The sequence below is a fragment of the Mya arenaria genome, chromosome 2 (genome assembly GCF_026914265.1).
Source record: "Mya arenaria isolate MELC-2E11 chromosome 2, ASM2691426v1".
Taxonomy (NCBI): Eukaryota; Metazoa; Mollusca; class Bivalvia; order Myida; family Myidae; genus Mya; species Mya arenaria.
Genome location: NC_069123.1, coordinates 51,501,827 through 51,528,645, shown reverse-complemented (window position 1 = coordinate 51,528,645; position 26,819 = coordinate 51,501,827). Strand labels below are relative to the sequence as shown.

Sequence of the window (26,819 nt, the reverse complement as noted above, 5' to 3'; positions counted from 1 at the left end):
ACTCAACTCATCGAAGAAATCACCGTCTATTTTGGCGTATTCTTGAGACTAAGTTATGAAGAGGAGGGTAGTTAACGGCTGTTCCTTCGGTGGATTTTAATGACATAACGTACGAAGAGTGATGTTTACCTGATTGCCTTGCACATTTTTTTTTCAGAAATTTGCAAACTGGTCAATAGCCAAGTTTGGAAACATTAGTCAGAGCCAGTGATACTTAAAGTTGCGCACATCCTGTGCCTGGCTCACACCAACAGCATTTGGGTGCACAAACTGCAGCACCGTTCCAATTTTATCCAAAAACGTTTTGGATAATAAGTTTACTGCTCAAGGATTAACGAAAGTTGGTTATTGGAAACAAAAAATCAATGGTAAATGACGGAGTTTTCATCATTGTAGCACCACTTTGTTAGCATGCTACCTACAAGCAGTTTTTTTCTAGATACAAATCACGAGTTCCGAGGACTATTATGACAAAATATATGCATCGCTGTGTACAGGGAATAAAAAAGCAAGGGAGTGAAATTAGTAAGCCGATTTCCGGCATCAAAGACTATAATATTATTAAACTGATGAATAATGAAATACACTATTAGCCATAAAAGTTAACAAAACAATCACGCATAGTTTTACAACAGTTTATTTCAAAACATGTCCAAGTATAAATTTAAACAAATTAGACGTGTTTTTTGAAAAGGTTGAAATACAATAAGATGTTTTAGGGGTAATCATCATAGTTTCAACAATGAAAGGAATGCATTAAATGTAAAAAAGGGTCAGCTCACTGCACGATTTCCTATGTAAAAGGCACACAGAATCCTCAGTAACTAATTGCATCTCCGTTTTATGGTTAATTTGTAAGAGAGCACAGGGACACAGGATGCATTGTACGTGTTCATTATTCCGTTTGGAAGGTTTCAGAATCACCACCAATTTAATCCAAGAACTACCATAAAAGCGAGAAGCAAAACAACAACAATTAGAACAGCGTTGTTGTTATTATTGCGACTAGCATTCGGATATTCTGGAGATACCAGTTGGTGGGAGCGCTCAGGTATGGTTCTCGTTGGCGGCACAAGCAGACAGAAGTCCGGCGAGCAGTCAACACTTCCGTCAGAGCGAATGCGGTGGAAGCACACAAGCCTGTACAGTCGCAGACTCGCTCTTGAAGCCGGGGACCATGGAACAAGCTCGCTTGAGTTATTCCCTAGCTGCGCAGCATTTTCGTTCAGAACAAGTTGAGAGCAGTCAGTGTTTCCCGATTTTCTTGTTTTCTTTTTACTTTTGTTTTGTCGTTTCTTAGCCATGCTTGGTTCAGCTGCGTGTACTTAATGAAAAAAAAACTATATCAATACACCCTATAATATCCTAATGTGTTCAAGTTCAGAACGTACCACACAATGTGTAAATGGAACTCCCTTATGAACGATTATATTGAAGCAAAATGCTATCACTTTTGGAAAACGCGCAGTATACTACTAAGTAATGAAGATAGCCATACACAAACAGTACTGACATAACGTATGAATCATATGCTTAAGATAATCATTTTCAGAACTCAAGTTTCGTTTTCGATAATAACAGGTCGATGCCAGATAACACAGCACTGATTTACACTGAACCGTACCACATGTATTTGATTTCATTCAAATAAATTGAAATGGAAGTACCGTTCAGAATAAATTAAGTTTATTAAATTCCACTTGTATAACATACACATTTGATAGTAGTGTAGTAGCTGGACCTATATGGCTTGGAAATCGTTTAAAAGTTCATAAAAATTGCCCTAAAGGTAACATGGATCCCATTGAAACCATTTCCTCGAGAAAAGTCGAAATTAGGTAGACAGTACACAGTCGTCACATAAACACGTTTAAATATATATACAGTTGATTGGACCAATAGCTGCAAACTTATCGGTTCATTGCGGGAAAATACTAGTTTGGCATAAGAAATGCACTGAAACAATAACTGTTGACCAGACTGTATACTATATGGTTAAAGGGATTTGCTACAGCTTATCAGTTTTGATGAGAAATTTTGAAGCCTGATTCAGACAGTTTCCGGGATATTTGCATTGCTAATGCCAATCTTGCAGATTTTCTAAATCATGCAAATCTGTGGTATTTCATTCTTTTTCATTAATTGGACTCTATTTATCCTACATTCAACATCATCCAGAGTTTGAACAAAATAATCACTGTGTTTGGCAATAATACTTTCCTTTTTCACCGTTTCTGACTGAATCACCAATCTTTCTGCCTGTAAGATCATCAATAACTGTCATTTCGCGTGATGTTCCCGTACTCTCTGACATTTAAGGAAATCGCCCGATCGGGAAACAAGCCATTCCCCTTCGTTGTTGCCCGATCATTTGTCAATTTGCTACCAAATCGGGAAGAAAAAGAACACCAATTTTCCATAGATCTCAGTAAAACGTTCCTTTGCATACGGATATTTTGTCTACGGACTAAGGTGATACGCTGTTGTCACATTTCAAAATGAAAGGCTTGTTTGGATCACAATATCCAAGTAAAGGGGCACTTAAAATGATATCATTGACCTTTTGAAAACCTTTTCTTTGTTTTGTTCCCAAACGGAATTAACTTTATTTTGCACAAAGCATGTAACTGTGATGAACATTCTTACATGAACTTGACCACACCCAAGAACGGTCGCATTCCATGTGTAATAAGCTGAATACATTCGCTAGTGTGTGTTAATCATGTTGTGCATGAAGAAGGTTATTAGAAATCACAATGTCTGTCCGTCCGTCCCTCTGTCTTTTTGACGTTCGTTCACATAGTTTAATGTTTTTGTAATGGCTTTGAAGCCATTGAAGATAGTTGCCTTCAACTTTAAAAATATGTCCCAGTACGCCCTTTTCTGCCATAAGCAATGTTACTCCAGCGTCAATTTTCAGTACACCTCCCTTTGTAAACAAAGGCAAATTTATAAATAAACAAAACTTGAAAAAATTAAGGAGTTGAGTGAAACTGAAGCATCCACCTAATTGTAGAAGTGTGAACCATGAGTTCATTGAAACCGACTTGCCTCCTTTGATTTGAAAGTGTATATTAATGTGATAGTGTGCACTGTACACGTACAATCAGCTTGTCTTCTGCTTGAATGTGTATTCCACTGTATCATTATCGTACAAAAAAAAACAACAACCTTTTTAACTTTATTGTACCAATAAGTTTAATAAAGAAACGAATAAAATTTTGTATAGGGTAAAACGAAACTGTGCACATATTAAAAAGCATAACTATCGCTCTATACCCCAAAAATGTATTTACATTGTTAAACTATATTAATTCTTCTATTTGATCATCTTCTCCTCTGAAGTTTGATTTATGTCCCAGGAAAGCCGTAAGACAGGTTGGATTAAAAAGATCTGGCATTTATATTTAATTCCAGACGATTTATTTAAAAGCATGTATTATACTGTAAAGTGGAACAAGAAAATGTGACATAAATAGCGGATGGCCAAAAGTTGGTCCCAAATGCAACAATACTAATGTATAATTATATAGACACAAAGGATGGTATTTGGGGAGGTATGTTGAAAAACGATTTTTGACTGCTGTACTTGATATTTTAGTTAGTAAATTTTCCTAAAACGAAAACGAGCTAAACTTGTAGATTGTGCAATATTTCCCATGCATATTCAATGCACTTATCACGTTTGTTACGGCTCTCGGAACATCCAAGGTAATCAACTGTTGTTGACCATAAAAAAGCAAATGGCAAGAAAAAATAAGGTTTTGCTTACCATAGTTTATGTTATAGGAAAACAATATTATAATTTTCACTATGGCAAATATCTTTGATTTGTCTGTCTGCCTTCAGACCATTATATGCTAAAACATTACCTGAATATAAAAGTCAATTTACAACTAATAAAGCTTATGTTGGTTAAACTTATTTGTGGTGCGTTTGTGGTTTGCTCCATATGTTTGTACGTACACCAACAACTACTATGATGGTGTAAAACCTTTAAAACATTGGTCAATCTTCGCTTAAACTTCGTCTTCAGACTAACATAAGCCAAAAGGTGTCGATACCTGTGTATTCCAAACATTTAGTTAAATGTAGTCAGAATGGATGATTTAATTACGGGTCAGTTTGAGTTCAAACATCACGATATGGCTTTAGACCAACAGATGGTAATATCATTTAAAAAATAATCATGTTTGAAGAAGGCTGCACCGCAAGTCAACATTCTTAAAAGAGTAGGTCACAACCTAAATAGACTTACTATATTTTATGCATTTGTACTGTCAGATATTAAATACTTTTCACTAGCTAGGCACTAATGTATTGAGAAAAACACAAAAAATAGAGAAGATTCGGGAAATAGCTATTTAGATTTGTATACGATGATTATTCATCGATTCCACTGAAATACTTGGTATACTTGAACTATGCGTACGTTGCATGTTCTAAGAATGCGAACTCTGGCTCTAAAAGCGTTCAAAATTTTAAACAATAATGCTCAATTTGTTTTATCTTACCTTGTTGTCAAAAAAGTAATACATATAAACTTCTGAAATTCCAATATATTACATATTTCAGAGTAAGAATAACTGCTTGCAGTAAAAGAAAATCAAGTATGCTGCACCGGTGTTGTGAAACTAACTGCTAGACCACTTCAGGACCAGCTTTAGACTCAACCAATTGAGAAGCCTGATCTCAAACTGAAGTGGCTGAGACTGCAAGTGCATTGCTTGTAAGCCCACACAACACCGGTGGAGTATACATGCATGCTCATGCTTGCTCTGTGTGTTTTTATAAGGCTGTGTGTCATTTTGCCAAGTTGCCCTTATATAGTGAGCATGTGTGTATCATTGCATATCCTCTTGTGATTAATTGCTTGTAGCTAGTTGCTTATTATTGCACTATTTAGATGATTTTGCTCTATGCCTTTCATTTTTGTTGTTGTTGTTGCTGCTGCTGCTGCTGTTGTTGTTGTTGTTTAGCTGAAATTTGAAGCAAATCCCGGTTTACGTATATATTATTTGTGTATTTTGTGTCATTGGTAGAACTCTAAAAAGGTTGCACGTACATGCATAGCTATGAATTTGAGCTATGTCATTTACATCATGATATGTGAAATGCTCATTAAATTTATGTGGAAGCTGCCGGCCAACCTAGCTAGTGCAATACAACATAATGAAATATCGATCATTATACCTAGTGGGAACTTGGCTTTTTTATTCCGAACCATTTTTGTAATAATTGTCATTACACTGTTTACAATTTGTTTTTAAAAACTGACAACTGACGCTTTATTGGCACCTACCATTCATGCCTCTCTTAGTAATATCTTATTAAAGAACGATGTCACATGGCTATGCTACTACGAACCCTGTTGTTTTCTTTAAAACTGTTCGTATTGTCATCAATCCATTTTATGAATTGAATGTATATTTTTATTGTAAAATGTTAATACTAGTGTAATCATCACTAATTTTGCTATTATAGCTCTTATACAATTGTTAAACTATAAACAGTATCTTAAAACATAGTCGGTTTAAATGCTCACACGAGCTTATATGACATATTTGTTACTATCTTGCCGACTCAAAATAAATCTTATCTTATTTTAGATAAATAATATCTGATTTCAGATGAATCTTATCTTTATGAACTCGAATAAAAGATACTAGCGGTAGAGTTTAAGTAATGGTGTTATTTAACCAATTATGCAGATTTCATAGTTGTTTTATTTATAAGAAAATTCGTAAAAAAAAAATGGTTTAAATTAGCCAGTTTGCAAAGTTCATAACGGGGAAAAACATTAGAAGAGAAAGTATTCAGTATTTTCGTCGAATTTTCGTCGAATTTTCATATATAGTTTCCACGAAAATGAGTCTAGGACGTGGTTGCCTTATGGTGTCTTTGTTGGTGCATTTTTTTATATTTGCATATGGTACGTATGACAGTGGATTCTCTTTCATAGACGGCTTTAAATGTTGAAAATATCGTTTTCACTCGTCATAATAATTATCATGATCTGACCACGGTCGGTGCGGCAAACTAAAAGTTGCCACCTGCCACGTCCAACTCCCATTGCCTGCATTTTAGAAGATTTCATTGAGCTTTTATCTGTTTATCTTCTATCCTGTTCTATGCAGATGTGAATGTAGAAGTTTAAGCCACAATAATGCTCGTTTAGGGAACTTTTTTTTACATTTGGATATTCATCGGTCCCTAGACTTACCGAAATACGATTATTTACCGAAAGACGGATAAAATTACCGAAAGACGCATGAAAGTTACCGAAAGACGCCTTCTAATGCATTTATTTTATTGTTTTTATATTAATATTATGCAAATACATTACCAAACAAAATTTGAGAGAAAAATATTAAAATATAATGATGTAATAGGCAGTTGAAATTTCAGTGTTCGAGATCGAATTCCGCGTGCCGACTCGCCAACCGAAAGACAGATAAAAGCTTCCAAAATAATCAATTATTCCAATTAATGATGATCTCATAATATTCATATAACTAAAACACACTCATATAAATGAAAAAGTTCTTGAAAATATTTACTTATTGTTCAATTGAATAAAGACAATATGTCAGTGAAATAGTTGTCTCCCTTCGCCAACCGAAAGACGATTTGTAAAAATAACTTATTAGTTGTTGTATTATGAAAATGATTATGAATTTGGATTCAAATAATAGAATTTATATTCTTATGGAAATGTTAGATCAATAAACAGCATTTGAAAGTATTTTGGAATATACTTGAAACATTGCCTTTGAAATAGGTCGAAAATGTCGTTAAAAAACATTTTCTTTTAAACTAACTTAGATCTACGGTATAGTTCAGGGCTTTCAAATTTTAATTTTTGTTTATATGAAAATTGAAAAAAAAGTTTTTAAACAGCAAAGTTCTCATCTTCAGATAAATTAGCTTACTTATGGACACTAATAACCAGACCACACCAAATACACAAAATCAGGCGATGTTTAAAACAACATAATTATCACCCGGTATATGACACCCCACAAAGTAGCGGCACGTTTTTTGGGGGACAGTTTGGTATTATTGAAAGTGTGTTAATTTGGGTAAACCCTTTTCGGCTCTGTGACACGTGTTGAGTAAATACCATAATAATTACGCATTAAAGGAACGCATTACGTGTACATTTATAATTGCGGGTGATTTTCACACAAATTGACGGCTTCATTTGAAGATTCATAAATAACAATCGTGAGTAAAAAGGTAAGTTATTGCTGTGAGTTTTAAAGAAGTCCAAATTAATAGAACTTTACACTCTGAAATAATTAATGATGGATGACTTTCCTTGTGCTATATGTGTTGTTGACTGTAGTAGTGATCAATGCATACATTGTTCTATTTGTAGGAATTGGGTTCATGCTAAATGTCCGAGCAAGACCTTAAGTCATGGAGTGCCAAAAACCTCAAATTTGTTTGTAAATCGTGTGCATATAGTGGATTATCATATGATGCCGGAAACTCACAACCCCAATTTTCCGTCATGTGGACGATGATGTCTGTTGACATAAGCAACTTTGTACCAAACCATTTTGTACCTTTAGTAAATGATAGCCAAATCACTGAGTTTGAATTTGTAAACACGTGACAGTTACTTGTTACAAACAACTGTCCGTCAATCGCCGCTGCACTGGTGACCCCCCAATTTTCTTAGGCCCCATGTTCATACACGACCACAGTGATTTTGAAACATATAGTCACTTTTTTCATCACCTGAAGCTCAAGTTAGGAGTCAGTTCCGACAAATTGGTCATTGAAACTGACGATGAAAAGGCCTTGGTCAAGGCTATTGAATCTAGTTTCCCAGATTTAACGACCCTGTAAGGAATGAGGTAATTCCCCCAAACTGGACAAACAACAATTGTGAGTCCATTAACCATGTCCTAAAACAAATTGTGGATTGGAGGTCACAACCATTCACAAAGTTTGTTCACCTGTCCAATGAGCTAGTTGAAGGTCAATTCAAAGAGTTAAGGTCTGCCATTGAAGGGACACGTACGTCAGAAGACTAGTCCAAATCCATTGCAGACACTGGAAATGCAGGCTATTATTTCTAATGCACCATGCTAAACCATAAAAAAATAAAGTATTTTAACTTTAACTGTTTGATTTCAACGATGAAGATATCTACATAGTTAATAATAAATATTGCACATAATAATAAAACATTATTGTTTGTATGTCTGACACATTTGTTTGAAACACAATGTGAATTTTCAATGTACATTTACCATAGCTTTTGTCATTAACATGTATATGTCTTTGTCAATGATTTAAATACATATTGTAAGTTAATCATTTTATTTTGTATTTGCAGCGTTCAATATTTCATGTTATTTTATTATGTGTATGACTTATGTTTTATGCAGCCTTCCATGTTCGATGTTAATCAAATGTATGTGTCATGTATGTAGAGAAATGATGAAAAATAAAATAAAAAATTAGTATTAAGTTAACTGTATATATTTGTCATGTTCTTACTTCACCTTAAACATATCAATAAATCGTATTTCGGTTGAGAACAGGTGACTACTCTTATTGGCTAAATAAAGGAAATTCTTTTGTCAAAAAAACTCATTATTTCTAGATATTATTTTATAATTTTTGGCTACAATGTGTAAAATCATCAAATATATATGAATATTAAAAATAAATACAATAGCAAGCGTCTTTCGGTAAATTTCTATCATGTATACTCCAGTTTAACCATATCCATAAATTGTATTTCGGTTGACGACGGGAGATAACTCTATTTGACTAAAAAAGGGAAATTCTTTATTCAATAAAGTCATTATTTCTAAATATTATTTTATAATTTTTGGGTACAATGCGTATAATCATTATATATACAAGATTATTTAAAAATAAATGCATTAGAAGGCGTCTTTCGGTAACTTTCATGCGTATTTCGGTAATTTTATCCGTCTTTCGGTAAATAATCGTATTTCGGTAAGTCTAGGGACCCGATATTCATTTTGTTCCCAAAAAGCCACAAGTCGACTATTTCATATCAATGTAAAATATATTCTTCAACTGTAACTATACAATACTAAACACTTCTTTGTTAAATAACAACACAAAAGTTACACTTTTAATTATTATTTTAGCCAATACCTTCTACTTATTACACATAAGTTTTAATGAAACACAAATAATTAGTTTAATTTAGATCAACTGCTGTCAATAAAGCGTCACCATTTTGGAACCATCTAGCAGGTGCCCGTTATCTTTCCGTTCAATAAACTTAGCGCTGGGATCTGTCATTCTTGGTTAGGAAAACAACAAGTGGGGTATGGACTCGTATAGTCTAAAATAATAGACGTGTTATACGGGATTCTTCCAATCCCTAACATCTAAACGGGAATGTGCAAAAAACGGGGGTGTTTTAAAAATATTGAAATTGTTTTAAGTGAAGTATTTTATGGTTGAAATTGATCATAAAGAGTTACATTTATATTTTACCATGTAAGTAAAATGTTATTTTGCACTAAACAAGCAATTAATGCATTAAAACAAGTTGTTTACCTTTCCAATAAAACGAAAGTTGACTGACACAGACAACAATTATGTGAAGGGAAACAACTCGATACAATCGTAATAGCTCGGCCTCCTCCGACAAAGCTTCGAGATAGACCTCGTTATACAATCGTAACAACTCGGCCATGGCCGAAATGTTCCGAGCGATTTAAAACTGTGCCCTAAAGCCTTGCAGGTGCCCTTCATGTATATATCATTATGTTTGGAAAGAATGAAATGAAAAAAGCCGTCAAACTCATAATTATAAGTTGGATATTTATTTTTTTGTGTACGGAACTAATATAAAATAACATTATCTGGTAATATTTCTTGTTTTTATGATATTTTATAGACGCTATATGCTTTAACCCGAAATCCTGATCGGAACAACTACCCACTTTTGATACTAAACAATTTGTACGTGAAGGATTTGCCATATCAAAAATCTAAAAAAAATCCGTCAACGTACAATTATTTGGACTAGGACTCGTAGAGTCACCAAATAAAAAATCGTCAAAGACTCTGAATCAGCTGTTTATATGGACTAGTAGAAAGTTTTGATGTTCTTAGTCTGATTTGAGGCTGTTTTCTTCTACAGCTATGTCTTAAATTACTACATGTTCTACTTCTTCCCACAGACCATAACTGTGTGTAACAAGCTGCCATTCGAAGTCAGTGATTAGTGAATACCCAGTCTTGGTTTCCTTCAAACAGGGGCTGTCTACTTAAAAAAAATAACATTAGGGTTCAGCTATAAGTATAAGTAGCTTCCAATGATAATTAGGAATAAAAATGGGATTGTGCCGGCCATGACCAACCTAACTAGAGGGGCTTAATTTGAGGAGTTTAACACATAGCTGACCTGTACTTACACAAAGCTGACCTATACTTTCTTTACTTGTTTTTTCTCCTTCATCTATAGATTATCCCCTGCTGTAACATTTCATTTTTCTATCACTTTTACTTTTTCTTGAAATGTAACCATCCATCCTGCTGTAGATGTAGATAGATGAACTTGTAAAAGGGTAGTTTGTTGTTGGTGATTTTTTTATGATTAGTATGGGCACCATGCACTTGTTTTGTAAAGAGTTAACCTGGAGGTGACTCAGCATATCTGTCTTTCTGGACCTGTTATTACGATATAGCATGCCAAAGTTGGGTAGTACTGATGATATACAAGCTTAACTTGGATTGATTTTTTATTGAAGATTGATATTCTATTATGCATCTAACACACTCAGCGAATGTTGTTCCAAAAGACCATATGCAAAATGTTTTCATTATGTACCCGCCGATTAACCATCTTTTTTTTATCACATCTTACCTAAACTATTGATTAAATTACCTCTATGTAGAAGGATTTCTCATAATTATGGCAATACTTTGTAGTGGTATGAGTTCGTGTTGGTAGGACTACTCCTGTTACTGATGAAATCATGTTGGCATGATGTCATTTTCCAATGTCATGGGCCAAATGATGTCCCACCTGCCTAACGTTGGCCAAACACAAAAATATAACCCAATGTTTGCCCAAGGTCAGTGGGTTTGTTATGTTGTTTGTGTCATTGTGTGCACGTAAGCTAATTTTCTTTTCATGTTAATTTACTTTATCAAAACATCACTCTAATTTGCTTTGACTTTGTCAAGAGAAACCTGCTAAAGAAAGAAATATATATTTTAATTTTATTTTTGTAGTGGAGTTTTCCCAATAAGAATGGGCTGCAAGCCAAAAAAGGATGGTTCAAAAGGCGCCATGTTGTCAGGATTATTTAGACAATTGAATGAAATATGCATGGACTGAAATGACAGCTGATTTGTCATAGACATTGGATGACTTTGAGGCAGTTTAAAGATTATGACCATTTAAGTGTGAGGATATTAGGTACAGTTTTTAATCATGTTCAGATGATGACTGATATTTGCAGATAAAAATCTATCCTCTTTGCAGCAGGGAATAAGTCCTATCCTAAAATAATAGGGGTCATCTACTGGTCAGGCCTAGCCTCAATGTCAAGTTTGATGATCATAGGTTCAGGCATTGTTGAGATATAACTGGGAGAAGCTTTGTTAACTTTTTCGCATTAAAGGACACCATGACCTTAAACTTTGGCCCAATGACCCCCAAAATCAATAGGAATCATCTACTAGTCAGGGCCAACCTTCATGTCAAGTCTGATGACCATAGGTCAATGAATTGTTAAGTTTGCCTTCAAGTTCACTGTGACCTTGAACTTTGACCCAATGACCCTCAAAATTAATAGGGGTCATCTACGGGTCAGGCCCAACCTCCAAGTCAAGTTTAAGGGTCATGGGTGCAGGCATTGTCAAGTTACCACTAAGACAACTTTTTATCATTCAAGGTCACTGTGACCTTGACCTTTGGCCCGATGACCCCTTAAACCAATAGGGGCCATCTACTGGTCAGGCCCAGCATCATCTACTGGTTAGGTCCAACCGCCAAGTCAAGTTTGAGGGCCATGGGTTCAGGCATTGTTGAGTAATCACTCAGACAAGCTTTAAAATCCTTTAACCATTAAAGGCCACTGTGACCTTGACCTTTCACCCGATGACCCCTATCATCAGTAGGGTTCATCTACTGGTCAGGCCCAACCTTCATGTCAAGTTTGGTGACCATGCGTCCAGGAATTGTTAAAGCTGCACTCTAACAGATTGACCATTTTAACAGCTTTTTAAGCTCACCTTAGCCGTAGGCTGATGGTGAGCTTTTAGGATCGATGATTGTCCGTCGTCCCTCGTCTGTCCACACTTAGTTTGTTAACACTCTAGGGGTCACATTTTTGCCTCAATTGTCACGAAACTTGGTCAGGATGTTTGTCCCAGTAATAACTCCGAAGAGTTTGAATATGGGTCATCTTGGGTCAAAAACTAGGTCACAGCGCCCAAATATGGAAAAACCTTGTTAACACTCGAGTGCTAACATTTTCAGCCCAAATATCATGGAAATTTGTGAAAAAGGTTGTTTCGATGATTTCTAGCTCAAGTTCAAATATGGGTCATCTGGGGTCAAAAACTAGGTCACAGAGCCCAAATATGGAAATACCTTGTTAACACTCTCAAGGTAACATTTTCAGCCCAAATATCATGGAAATTTGTCAGAAAGGTTTTTTCAATGATTTCTAGCTCAAGTTCGAATATGGGTCATCTGGGGTCAAAAACTAGGTCACAGGGCCCAAATATGGAAATACCTTGTTAACACTCTTGAGGTAACATTTTCAGCCCAAATATCCTGGAAATTTGTCAGAAAGGTTGTTTTGATGATTTCTAGCTCAAGTTCGAATATGGGTCATCTGGGGTCAAAAACTAGGTCACAGAGCCCAAATATGGAAATACCTTGTTAACACTCTCGAGGTAACAATTTCATACATCAGAGAAGCCAAATCCCTGTTATTGCCCTTAAATTATCAACAAGTCTATAGCACAAAGTTTTACTGAGGTGAGCGATATCTTGTTATTTTTTGCCTTCGAAAGAGCAAATTTTTGCGTAAATATCTGCAAACCAATGATACAAGATTGCTGACAATAAATCAGCTCGTAGATTTTTATATTTCTGTTTGAAAATTAATGTTAAATGGCTTTAACTAACGGTTTAAGAAAAATGCATAAAATGTCATTATTTTAACGTTTCTATAAAAATCTGCGATCTGATTTTTTGTCTATCAGCAGTCTTATATAACTTGTTTCCATAGATTTTCGCAAAAATTGTCTTGTTCCAGGACAAAAATAAAAAAAAGTAGTCAAAACGTTCAATCTGTGAGAGTGCAGCTTTAAGTTATCACTCGGACAAGCTTTGGTCAGACTCAATCACTCTCTTCAGTTTAAGCCATCAGCAAATAAACCTTGCATTCGCATTTCCGAAGTGTACATGATAGTTTTCTTTTGACTGCCTACTTCACCCAGATATAAAACCTGAGAACAATTAGCCTTGGTTTTTAGGGTTGTTTTATAATTTTTTTTAAATAAGTTAGAAAATAAACGAAGAATCATGCAGCTTCATATAAATATACTGTATGTTATAAAGTTTTGCGAACATGATATTAATTCATTTTATGCCATATGGGCGAGACAAACGTGATGTTAAATTAATATTTTGCATTGTAACTCCCCACGTAAGTCCAACATTGGTCTGATTTCAACTAGCCAACACCAACACGAAGCCTACAGCACAACCAATATTCCACATTGTCTCAACATCAGCATGCTATCTTGGCTGTATCAGCTTGTGGTTGTTCCCTTTCTCAAATGGATCCTAGTAGTACCTATTATTTGGTTGATTTTGTAACATTATTTAGGTATGTAGTCATGTGTTTCAGAGACACCTCGTACTTTTCCTATAGGATTTACTTGACTGGTGTAAGTCATGGGTAAGAATGAGTCGCCAGCTTTGTCAGATAGAGCTAGTGGTCTGGTGGTTGTGGGTTAATGATTTGCTCCTGGCACTTTTTATCCCCCGCCTTGAAAAGGCGAGGGGATATAGTAATGGTAGGCGCGATTCCGCGCTTGCGTGTGTGCGTCCGTCCCACATTCATTTCTTTGCATCTCCTCTTACATTTCTCATGCGATTTCTACCAAACTTTCACAGATTGATGACCATAAAGTGAAGCAGCGCATATTGTCGGGCTTTCCCGATTCGACCATTTTTGAAAGAGTTATTGCCCTTTGCTTATTTTACATTTAAAATTGGTTTCTTTGCAACTCCTCTTACGTTTTTCATGCGATTTCTACTAAAATTTCACAGATTGATGACTATATAGTGACGAAGCGCATATTGTCGGGGTTTTGCGATTCAACCATTTTTTAAAGAGTTATAGCCCTTTGCTTATTTTACATTCAAAATTGGTTTCTTCGCAACTCCTCTTACGTTTTTCATGCGATTTCTACTCACAGATTGATGACTATATAGTGACGAAGCGCATATTGTCGGGGTTTTGCGATTCAACCATTTTTAAAGAGTTATAGCCCTTTGTTTATTTTACATTTAAAATTGGTTTCTTTGCAACTCCTCTTACGTTTTTCATGCGATTTCTACCAAACTTTAACAGATTGATGACTATATAGTGATGCAGTGCATATTGTCGGGCTTTCGTGATTGGGCCATTTTTGAAAGAGTTATTGCCCTTTGCTTTTTTTAAATTTTAAATTGGTTTCTTCGCAACTCCTCTTACGTTTTTCATGCAATTTCTACCAAACTTTCACAGATTGATGACTATATAGTGACGCAGCGCATATTGTCAGGGGCTTTCGCAATTCGCCCATTTTTGAAAAAGTTATTGCCCTTTCTTTATTTTACATTTAAAATTGGTTTCTTTGCAACTCCTCTTACGTTTATCACTATATAGTGACACAGCGCATATTTTCAGGCTTTTGCAATTTGATCTTTTTTGAAAGAGTATATCCCTTTCTTAATTTTTCGCATTTCTTATGTTCCTGAGAAACTACCCTTACCTTTATTGGCTTTCGTTACAAAAAATGCCTCCATGAGGCGGGGGATATAGCTGTCTGTGACCGCTCTTGTTCCTTTTAGTTTAAGTCTTAATTTATTAATTTCTGACTGGAAATAAACTTCCATATATTTAATGGATTGGGCCTTAAAAAAAATACATTCGGTTCGGGTTACCCGACCCTACCTATGAAAAACTAAAAAAATGTTTTTATTGCTTTTCACTTTGTTGTTGAAAACCTTAAATGCTTATACAGAAGATAGCTTTAACACCATTATCCAATGATGAAAAGACATTCTTATATAAAGCCTAATAAAAAAAAAGAAAAAAAAAAGCCTACCTACCCTACCTATTTTTGAAAAGGATGTAACAGTAACCAAACTTTTTTTAGGCCTAGACATTAAAAACGATCAAACATTTGAATGTCTATAGAATTAAATGGTAATTACTAATTATTCAACTTTCAAATGCACAGAAAGTAGATAATTATGAAGGTATTTTAATTATTTGAACTTTTGAGAATCGATTTGTCAATATTTAAAGAAAATATAATTTAATGCTATTTTCAGGTACATAAGGAACAAATGAACAAGATTCATAGATCTTCCTGTTGATTAGTTTCAGATATTGCTGCTGGACGAACAGTTCGAAATGCACCAAAGGAGTCGACAGCCAGCAGTTTGACTAGCACAGCGAGTAAGCCTCGACAGAAATACATAACTGTAGCCAAATCTGTCCCAAGCACAACTGGGTTTACGAAGATAAGTTCTCAAAGTGTGAACAACGAACATCAAACTCAGAACTATTCCATTTTGCCTGATGGCCACCAACTGCTGAATGGTAAGCAGTTTGGTCTGATGACAGGAAATGAAAACTGGACAAGGTACGAAGAAGAAAAGAAGAAACAAGCTGAACTTATTGATGAAACTGTTAATGTGACAAGCCCAACAGATGTTGACAGCACTGATATTGGATTGGACTTGAAAGCTGGAAAGAATGTAATTGATGGACAAGGATCTAAAAACAATGATGGTGACAGCACTGATAGAGATGAAAAGAAAATAGGCAATGCTCTTGTTGGCCATGAGGAAGAGAATTTGGACCCTCAATTAAAAGGTCAAAATAATAATGTTGATATAGATATAGAGAATGGCAGTGAAAGAGAAAGGATTGATTCAGAGGTAGATGGCGATGAAGATAATGATGAAATTGATGATGTTATGCAAGACTCTAAAGATGAAAGTGGAGAATTTAAGAAAAAAAATGTAACTAATGATGACTTTTCTATTGCAAGCAAAGACCTTGATGATGAATATGAATATTTTGAGGAAAATGATAAAGATGTAACTGCCATACCTTATCAAAGCAGTACATATGCAGACAATGAAGAATTACATAAACTTATGGAGGATGACAGTAGTTCCCAAGATGATGAGTTAGAAATCCCTTATGACGATAGCAATAAGGATTATGATGGTGATGATTATGATTATGATGATGATAAAGAAAAAAATGTGGAAGACAAATGGCCCATAGAGAAGCTGCAGGATGGAGACAACAACAAGGCTGGTATGAATGATGGCATTTTGGTAAAACTGTCTTTCAGAAAATTGCTTTGTATATTACAATATATACTTGGAAGTTGTGATTAAGTTACAAAGATACATCGGTCTGCCTTTGTTAAGGTCTATTGATGTTTCTTTTTGAAATTGTGGGTATTTTTCAGATGTTATGAAATTCCTTATTTGGAAAATGTTTACATGAAAAGTGATTCAGCAAAAGGCTGTTTCTGATAAAAATGAACTGCAAATTGGCACATAAATGTTGAGTTTTCTGAAGGCAAATTCATTAATTTATTGACAGTTAATGAGTTAGTGCGTATGTTTTATTGCAGACAAGATGAATGTCCCAAGTAGATCAGGAATGAAGACCTCAATTGGATCAGGAGAGTTTGGTCACTCACAGACAGGTCAGTAAAAATCCGTCAGTCACAGTCATATGAGCATAGTTGGTTAATACAATGATTTTTGTGTTGCTTTGACTTCTGCACTGTTTATCTTAGTTTATGTTTAACAAGATTTGTGTGATCAACTGTCATTCTGTTTAATGTTCACACAATTTTTACACCTTTTTTATTTTTTGTCTTGGAAAGAGCAAAGTTTTGACTAAATATATGTAAACCAATGATAAAAGATTGCTGACGAAAGATCAGATCACATATTTCCGTAAGAAAATTAATGTTTTATGGATAAAACCATTACTAACAGCTTAAGAAAAATGCATAAAACATTTTTTTTACTTAAATTAAAAAATCTGCAATCTTATTTTTTGTCAGCAGTCTTATGTAACTAATTTCAAAAGTTGTCAAAACGTTCAATATGTAAGAGTGCAGCTTTAAAGTATTGTGTATTACTAGCCTTGCTATAATATCATTGATAAAACCACTTTAGTAAGTATTTTTCTTCTTCATAGGTGTAGATAGGAGTGTTTGTTCACTGCATAATTTCAAGAAGGTTTTTGTGTATTAATTAATGTATAGCGTATATTGATATGATCATTTGTTTTCCCCTGCTACTTCAGACTCTGATAGCGGTGTGGGATTCAGTATGGGCCTCGTCATCATGCTGATCATCACCATCATGGCCGTTCTTGTATACTGGAACTGGAAATCAGTGAGTCGCTCAAAATTAATATACTTTAACCACCACCCACAAACTGAGATAAGAGTAGAAGAACAACATAAAAAAAATATAGATCCTTGTTTTTCGCTTTCATGACTATTCTTATTTAAGTTTCTGATATTTTTCACAGGTGGAGCGGTTTATTGTATTCCGTGGTCGAACTCCTTCGTCAATGAGTGCAGGGAGCAGTGACAGGGAGGCAAGCAAGGGACTTCTCGCTAATGAATATGCCTAATCAGAAGTGGTGTCCCTTAGTTAGTGGATTTATGTCGGTGGGCAACGGTATTTTTTATGCAAAAATTCAAATTATTGTTAGGGGCTTTCATTTGTTGAAGAAATTTGTAAATTTGAAGAAGTGCCTTTTCCACACCCTGTCACAAGATTATGTTCCAAAGTGGGCGTGTTTGTTTGAATATTGCAACAGCTTGTACAAAAATGGGGGAAACTTGGTTCATCCTCTTCTCTTGTTTCTTTCTTTTTTCAGTTGAAATACTGATTAAGGAATAAATCCCATGAAAAAAACTCTGGTATTGAATATAAACCTTGATAAAAAAAACCTCTGGTATTGAATATAAACCTGGATAAAAAAAAACTCTGATATTGAATATTATAAGTATCTATCATGTGTTTCCGGTACGGATAGAAAAATCCTACCCGAGGGCACGCGCGTTAGCCGGTAACGAGGCTTGCCGAGTTACCGGTCACGCAGCGTGCCCGAGGGTCGGATTTTTCTATCCGTACCACAGTAATTTTAAATAACTAAAAATAGCGTTTTTTACGATGAATTATTTTCAGTTTTAATTAAAAGACTTGCAAACATATATATTTGATTGCGCTTTATTGAAATGGCATTATATATCTTTCATAAACCATACAATAAATGAAATAAGAAGTGGCGCGTTGTTGCGCGTGACTCATCTTACATGGGGTATGTAAGATGGGTTTTTCCAGCATTGGTCACATGACCGGAAACACACGTCCGGTATGCAAGAAAAACCTTGATAAAATCTCTGATATTGAATATAAACATTGATATTAAAAGAAATTTGGGTATTAATGTAAACTGTGATAAAGAAACTCTGGTATTGAGCATAAACCTTGATAAAAGAAACTCTGGACTTAAATGTAAACCTTGATAAAAAACTCAGGTATTGAATATAAACCTTGATAAAGAAACTCTGGTATTGAATGTAAACCTTGATAAAAAAAAACTCTGGTATTGAAAAGTAACCTTGATAAAAAAACTCTGATATTGAACATAAACCTTGATAAAGATACTCTGGTATTGAATATAAACCTTGATCAAGAAACTCTGGTATTGAATAGAAACCTTGATCAAGAAACTCTGGAATTAAATATTAACCTTGATAAAGATACTCTGGTATTGAATATAAACCTTGATAAAGATACTCTGGTATTGAATATAAACCTTGATAAAGATACTCTGGTATTGAATAGAAACCTTGATCAAGAAACTCTGGAATTGAATATTAACCTTGATAAAGAAAGTCTGGAATTGAATGTAAACCTTGATAAAAGACTCTGGTATAAATTATTTCTAATGATCATAAAACAATTATTTTTATATGACAGTTAGTTATTATATGACTTCTTTGAACTATCCTGTTATTTTCAATGCTTCACTTTCTTTGTTGTTTTGATATTTTCATTGCTCTTGTAGATTTTGGTTGCCATATTGCATAATTAAAATAAAGTTGCATTTCTGAAATGATGAAACTAAAATAATGTCACTAAATTATGTTTATCATATGAGATATAAATCGCAATTATTTTGATATTTTTTGTAAACTGAAAAAAGAGACAGAACATTTTTATGATCAAAATTTATTTTACTATTAATAAAAAAAATGTGTTCACCATTATGATCTCAAATCAGAACTCAACCAATAAATGCATTGGGTGTCAGATACAAAATAGATCACTAGATCTTATATAAAAGAAGTCATTTGAATATTCTAGGGTTATATATGTGTCTTGCACTTTTTCATGTCTTATGTGTACTGGTTCGTTGTTATAACCATTTTTTTTTATAAATCTTCTTTTAAAGGAGGAAATAAAGATATCTGTATATCTAACATATTTAGCCTATCTTCATGAAACTTGGTTTTATCATTTGCTGTCTTAAAATCAAATTCTTCTACCAATTGAGACTCATGTCTGGTCAGTGGGCCTCACATCTATGTTATTTCTTTACATCCTCACAATCTTGTATAAATGTCTAACTTTAACCTCAGAATCTCTCGAAATCCTTCATCTGTGATAATCATTTATGTTTCTTGTTTTATCCTCCAGTTTGTTAACACATAACTGTGATTTGTTATTTTTAAAGTTGTAACATTTGTTTCTGACTAGTTTTGATATGTTCTTTATTTTTATGACCCTTGTTTTTGTATTTTGAAGATTTTATTCCAGCTATTGTATGTATTGCAATGTATGAAATAAACTATTTAGTGCACATTGATCACCAATTATTGTTTGTAAAAAAATGGGTAAACTTTGTAATTTGTAAATAGGGTTTTGTGCAAAAGTACTTTATGGCTTACTAAGGGGGCAAATTTGAGCGCATGAATGCGCATGTACTGTATTGCTGTTTCCGTTTGTTACCATTAGTGTGATATGATTGTATTCCATTGATCAAGCCTTTAAGAAGTAAAAAAACATTATTTTGTATGTATTACAACATGTTTATTTTAAAGCTTTATGTATTCTGATTATTTTTGCAATAAAGAGGGAAATTATATTTGATATTCACTCATGTTTTATTTACATGTAACTCCATTAACATACAAACCGAATGGGGATAATCAGATAATATGGTAACACATTGTTTCAACTGCCTCATATTTTGACGAAAACTAATGCAATATAGAGATTGAGCTGGCGTGAGCAGAATGTGAACGGGGGCTGATTTTCTCCATGTCTATTGTGAAATTAACAAATGTCCGAAAACGAGACCTCAGCTATGAATAATGTTCTCGGTGATCTTTTATCTAAGTTTTTGAATGCCCACAGATGATTGATATAGGCCCACCAAGGCCCCTTCCATGGAAGAAATTTGGCCGCTACACCCAATGCCACTCGTCAACATATAAATACTTTCTGCAGAGGAATTTGTAGAGTATTCGAATGCTAGAATGGAGTTGACACTTATTTCCAACGCACACATGTTTTGCATTTATAATTACCATTGTATGAACATGGTATGATTTTCCAAACGTGCATGTTTTATTTACTGGACTAAAGAATCGTATTCAATTCGCCTATTAGCGTGTACTTGTTTTTAATTACATGAAACCGATGCTCTCATGATTTCCGATGGACAGGCGCAAGCCTCATTTCCCTCGTCTTGTCTGCAAGGGCCCGCAAGCGTCTCTCGCCTTCTGACGACTCCGTATAAGAGTTCAAAATTTTGAATCCCTCGCGCACTTGCTCGTCTGCGGCTTGCTGATGCCGCCTTCGGCGCGCTTCCTCAACGCGCTGTTCGGAGACGGCCGCTTTCGCCACGCGATCCGCCAGAATGTTCCTCCGCAAAATGTCGGCCATCATGCACTTTTCCTGACATGTGTACTCCTGTTAACAAATCGACAAACGTCATATATACTGACAATGAAACGCACCGCTCATAATTATGTATGACATCGAATTCCCATCAATTGTTTGTCTAAACTACAAACATTCCTCGAAGAAATAATTGTAAGAAAACGTTACTGTTGTTAAAAAGGTGTATGGTAACGTAAGAATTAAACACAGTCAAAAAACGCATGACAGGGCATTTTAAATCATATGTAAACCAGGTGTTAATTTACACTGACAACCTAGTTTCGTGTTTGGAAGTATTAGAGTTTGCGTAAACCCCGTATGTCCTACACGTCAAGTCTGGTAACTGGTGATTTCGTTATCAAAATTACCATAAAACAAAGCAGAATAACAAAATGAGTTTTTGGTCTTCTAAAAGCTAGAAGCGAGATTTGTTATTATCATATGGCCACGTTTAAAACGCTTGACTATTTCAAGCTAATCGCAAGACGTTGCCTGTGTTACGCTGATGCCCATCTGATTAAGCTGGAACATCTAGTAAACTCCTAGATGAATTGCTAGAGAGGTCGGGGTGAGCAAAACGGAGTATGTACAATATCGTGTGTTCAATGTCTGTGTGTACAATGTCTATGTGTACAATATCGTGTGTGTACAATGTATGTGTGTACAATATCTGTGTGTACAATGTCTGTGTGTACAATGTCTTTGTGTTCAATGTCTGTGTGTTCAATGTATGTGTGTACAATGTATGTGTGTACAATGTCTGTATGTACAATATATGTGTGTACAATATCTGTGTGAACAATATATGTGTGTTTAATGTCTGTGTGTACAATGTATGTGTGTACAATGTCTGTGTGTTCAATTTCTTTGTGTTCAATGTCTGTGTGTTCAATGTGTGTGTGTACAATGTCTGTGTGTACAATGTCTGTGTGTACAATATCGTGTGTTCAATGTCTGTGTGTACAATATATGTGTGTACAATATCTGTGTGTACAATATATGTGTGAACAATGTATGTATGTACAATGTCTGTGTACAATGTCTGTATGTACAATGTCTGTATGTACAATGTCTGTGTGTACAATGTCTGTGTGTACAATGTCTGTATGTACAATGTCTGTGTGTACAATGTCTGTGTACAATGTCTGTATGTACAATGTCTGTATGTACAATGTCTGTATGTACAATATCTGTGTGTACAATGTCTGTGTACAATGTCTGTATGTACAATGTCTGTGTACAATGTCTGTATGTACAATGTCTGTATGTACAATGTCTGTGTACAATGTCTGTATGTACAATGTCTGTGTACAATGTCTGTATGTACAATGTCTGTGTACAATGTCTGTATGTACAATGTCTGTGTACAATGTCTGTATGTACAATGTCTGTGTGTACAATGTCTGTGTGTACAATGTCTGTATGTACAATATCTGTGTGTACAATGTCTGTGTACAATGTCTGTATGTACAATGTCTGTATGTACAATGTCTGTATGTACAATGTCTGTATGTACAATGTCTGTGTGTACAATGTCTGTATGTACAATGTCTGTGTACAATGTCTGTATGTACAATGTCTGTGTACAATGTCTGTATGTACAATGTCTGTGTACAATGTCTGTATGTACAATGTCTGTTTACAATGTCTGTATGTACAATGTCTGTGTGTACAATGTCTGTGTGTACAATGTCTGTATGTACAATATCTGACTGTACAATGTCTGGGTACAATGTCTGTATGTACAATGTCTGTATGTACAATGTCTGTATGTACAATGTCTGTATGTACAATGTCTGTGTGTACAATGTCTGTATGTACAATGTCTGTGTGTACAATGTCTGTATGTACAATGTCTGTGTGTACAATGCCTGTATGTACAATATCTGTGTGTACAATGTCTGTGTGTACAATGTCTGTATGTACAATGTCTGTGTGTACAATGTCTGTATGTACAATGTCTGTGTGTACAATGCCTGTATGTACAATATCTGTGTGTACAATGTCTGTGTGTACAATGTCTAGGTGTACAATGTCTGTGTGTACAATGTCTGTGTGTTCAATGTCTGTGTGTACAATGTCTTGGTGTACAATGTCTAGGTGTACAATGTCCTGGTGTACAATGTCTAGGTGTACAATGTCTTGGTGTACAATGTCTGTGTGTACAATGTCTAGGTGTATAATGTCTGTGTGTACAATGTCTAGGTGTACAATGTCTGTGTGTACAATGTCTGTGTGCACAATGTCTAGGTGTATAACGTCTAGGTGTACAATGTCTGTGTGTACAATGTCTGTGTGTACAATGTCTAGGTGTACAATGTCTGTGTGTACAATGTCTGTGTGCACACTGTCTAGGTGTATAACGTCTAGGTGTACAATGTCTGTATGTACAATGTCTTGGTGTACAATGTCTAGGTGTACAATGTCTAGATGTACGCAATGTCTTGGTGTACAATGTCTGTGTGTACAATGTCTAGGTGTTCAATGTCTGTGTGTACAATATCTAGGTGTACAATGTCAAGGTGTACAATGTCTATATGTTCAATGTCTGTGTGTAATAGATTTGCAATGTACGACAAAGCACATAAAGCACCTCGAAAACTACAACATAATATGAGATCGAAATGTCGCGGTGTTTTCTATCACAAACACTTTTTCACATTGTGCACACGCACCATATCCACATCTCCACACACACCCGTTAAAACTCACGAACTTCGACCTCGGCATTTAAAGAATGTAAACCTCACCCCTGTGGCGGCGTGTGACGACCTCGTGGTGTGCGGATCATGTCGCTCCACCATCCGGCGGGAGGGGGGACGCAATAGTGGAACGCCGTCGGAACTGATTCCATCGTCGGACGTGCTCACGACGAAAGCAATTGATGGTTTGACCTTACGCGCATCTTTTTGTGCTGTTAAATGCATTTTACTTACATTTCTCAAGAAGATAGTTATAATGGAGATTAAAAGGCGTTGGAACTGAATATCATGATTATTATATAACATAAGATCGGACAAATAATCAGTATTTCGACTGATTGAAATTTGTTTTTTTCTAAATACCGCTAAACTAAAAGTCCCTTAAAACAGCACTTAAAATTTATGAATAATTAAATGTGATGAAGAAATGTTGAGATCACGAATTAAATAATACAGAACACAACACGCACATGTTCCATGTGTAAAACATGTTAATTTTGTAAAAATAATGTGTACATGTACTATTACCTATCTTCTGCTGATCGCTTCCGTCCCCGGATTTTTCCGTCGTTTGTAGTCGCTCTTGGGACCGATGCCTAGCATAGCGAGGGTCATCCGCTTTTGTGAGGTCATTTGTTAAATTGTCGATACTCTTTTGCCTCAATTCTTCGTCTTCGCATTCCAATACGTCTTGTAGTTCTGTCTTTTCTGGAACTATTTTGGGAAATAATTTCTGTTGCCCAGATTCTGGTGTGCATTCTTTGTTTTCTTTCTTAGAAGATTCCAATTCGAAACTCGAACTCTCCCGTAAGGTGTATCTCTCTGAGGGAGATTCGGTTGAACTTGCGGAAAGTTTTGATGTTTGATTCCCCATGTTTTTCGCTACCAGTGTGGGAAATGACGTTGTTTTGAATGATGCACAAAACCGCTCATTCCCGCGCAACTCGTTTCTCCGTGTAATGATGTTAACATATCACACTATAGCACGCCTCCAACACGAAAGACGCAACGCCATTGGTCCAGGACTGGTCACACGGTGCCCAATATTTTTTCCATTATGGGTCGTCAAATTAATATAGTACCAAAAAGGCGTCTATTTTCCGATTCCGATGAATAAGTGAAACATTTAAACATCTTAACAGGTTGTCGACGTGCGGGGTTGGTTTTGTTCATCACGTCGGATGAGTGGGTTTCCACCGGGTACTCTGGTTTCTCCCACAACACAAGACCACACTCTCGCGTAACACCCTGCCAACGAGAGTGGATAATTAAACATTGTAATACGTTGTTTCACACATTGTAAAACAAATAAGTTTAAATTTGAATTCATACTGAACAATACTTAAAATATAGAAAACATCTTTTATCGCTTTGTGTGTTCACGTTTAAATATTCATTTGATTTTGTTCACATATCTATAGTGATTTGCCCTGATGGGCATGAAGCGAAACCGGTTCGCAAATAAAATATGACAACCCATGTGAACGGCGACAGTCGGCGTTTATTTGGTTATATACATACACATGTACATATACTTTAAATATATTTTGTTCAAACAAATGTTTACTCTTTGATTAATTTTAAGACATAGGTTCATCATGTTCGTATATTTACACCTCAACTTCCATTCCTTAAATAAACTGTTCGGCAATTGCGTTCATCAATCGATGAACGCAACATCTTCGGATATGTTCGGATCGTAATTCATTGCATAACAATATACATGAAAGCTATTGATCTTGTTATTGGCTGTATTGTGTCTGCAGGTCCCGTAAAATATAGATCAACATTTTTAAAAGTGTTAGTTTATTATATTTTAAATATATTGGCACCAGAAGTGTTTCAATTTTACGTTTTAAAGTGATTTCAAGTGGTTGATCTTTTCCCGCGTTATTGTGACGTCATTTGAAAAAAAAAGTTTCCGGTTATAGTCGGGCCGTTTTATTTACAGAATGGGTAAGAACGGATTACTGAAAGGTTTTCTTAAATGAAATGAAGTATTTTTTTAACAATTCTTGAATGAAATAATAAACTATTGGTGTAAATATAAGGAATGAATTGCGGGGTTGATGTCATTATCGGGGATATGAACGCAATTGGGTTGATCAAAGTACGCGTGGAGTCCTTCGGACTCCACACACATTGACCAACCCAATTGCGTTCTTACCCCAATAATGACATCAACCCCGCAATTCATTCCTTAAATATGCAACATTTTTAAGCAGCGTTTATATGTATTTGGAGATTTTTTTAACAACATCGCGTCTTTTATATGGTTGAACTTTTACGGATGACTTCTGTGGCGATAGAAATGTAAATGATTCACTGGTTACCTGTATCTATTTATTTGTAAAATTCATCCAACGACCATAAAGGCGAATTTCTATCGCTATTGTCATTGAAATGGCCATTTAAAAGTTGAACATAAACCCTCTGGTCATCTTGGTGAAAAGTGATTTAAGGCACCGATGGTTTTCAAATTGCTGCGTTTATCAGATGCTGGCCACGGTTGGGCGACCCTGAGCCGCCAATTGGGTCACAGCCGCAGCCGTAGCCCTACCGTCCATTACCAATCGTCGCGCCCTTTGACCGCTCCCTATTAATTGAATGAATCTACAACATAAGGATGGCCCATTCACTTGTGAAATACATGACTAATGAATTGAAGTGTTCACACAAAATGAGACAATATTGATTAGTACACACATTTTACATCAGTCAGTATTGTTTAACCACCATTTTTCAAAAATGTTATTTACAGTAACGATGACAAAATGTTGAATACAAATCAAAACATTTTCATGCATGAGACATTTAAAAGGATCAAACTTAAGTCATAACAATGTATAACATCATGTAATGCCCTG

General features: G+C 35.2%; 1 protein-coding gene and 1 long non-coding RNA gene across 2 annotated transcripts; one reads left to right on the top strand and one right to left on the bottom strand.

The window, feature by feature from the left end:
• Positions 1 to 619: 619 nt before the first annotated feature.
• On the bottom strand, positions 620 to 1,850 carry LOC128224710 (uncharacterized). The gene is made up of 2 exons (XR_008259527.1): positions 1,714 to 1,850; positions 620 to 1,324 (listed from the first exon to the last, which is right to left on the bottom strand). It is a non-coding gene; the product is annotated as an uncharacterized LOC128224710 (long non-coding RNA).
• A 3,945-nt stretch (positions 1,851 to 5,795) lies between these two features.
• LOC128207747 (protein PFC0760c-like) lies at positions 5,796 to 20,450 on the top strand. Its single transcript, XM_052910867.1, has 5 exons — positions 5,796 to 5,932; positions 15,627 to 16,577; positions 16,903 to 16,977; positions 17,589 to 17,680; positions 17,820 to 20,450. The coding sequence occupies exons 1-5, from the start codon at positions 5,869 to 5,871 to the stop codon at positions 17,922 to 17,924; spliced, it is 1,287 nt and encodes a 428-aa protein (XP_052766827.1). The 5' UTR covers positions 5,796 to 5,868; the 3' UTR covers positions 17,925 to 20,450.
• The last annotated feature ends 6,369 nt before the right edge of the window (positions 20,451 to 26,819 follow it).

Excerpts from the sequence above, each read along its gene's own strand:
- LOC128207747 (XM_052910867.1), top strand. The coding sequence starts at position 5,869 with ATGAGTCTAGGACGTGGTTGCCTTATGGTGTCTTTGTTGGTGCATTTT. Across the intron at positions 16,578-16,902 it reads TGGAGACAACAACAAGGCTG|ACAAGATGAATGTCCCAAGT; the intron begins GTATGAATGATG and ends GTTTTATTGCAG. Across the intron at positions 17,681-17,819 it reads TATACTGGAACTGGAAATCA|GTGGAGCGGTTTATTGTATT; the intron begins GTGAGTCGCTCA and ends TATTTTTCACAG.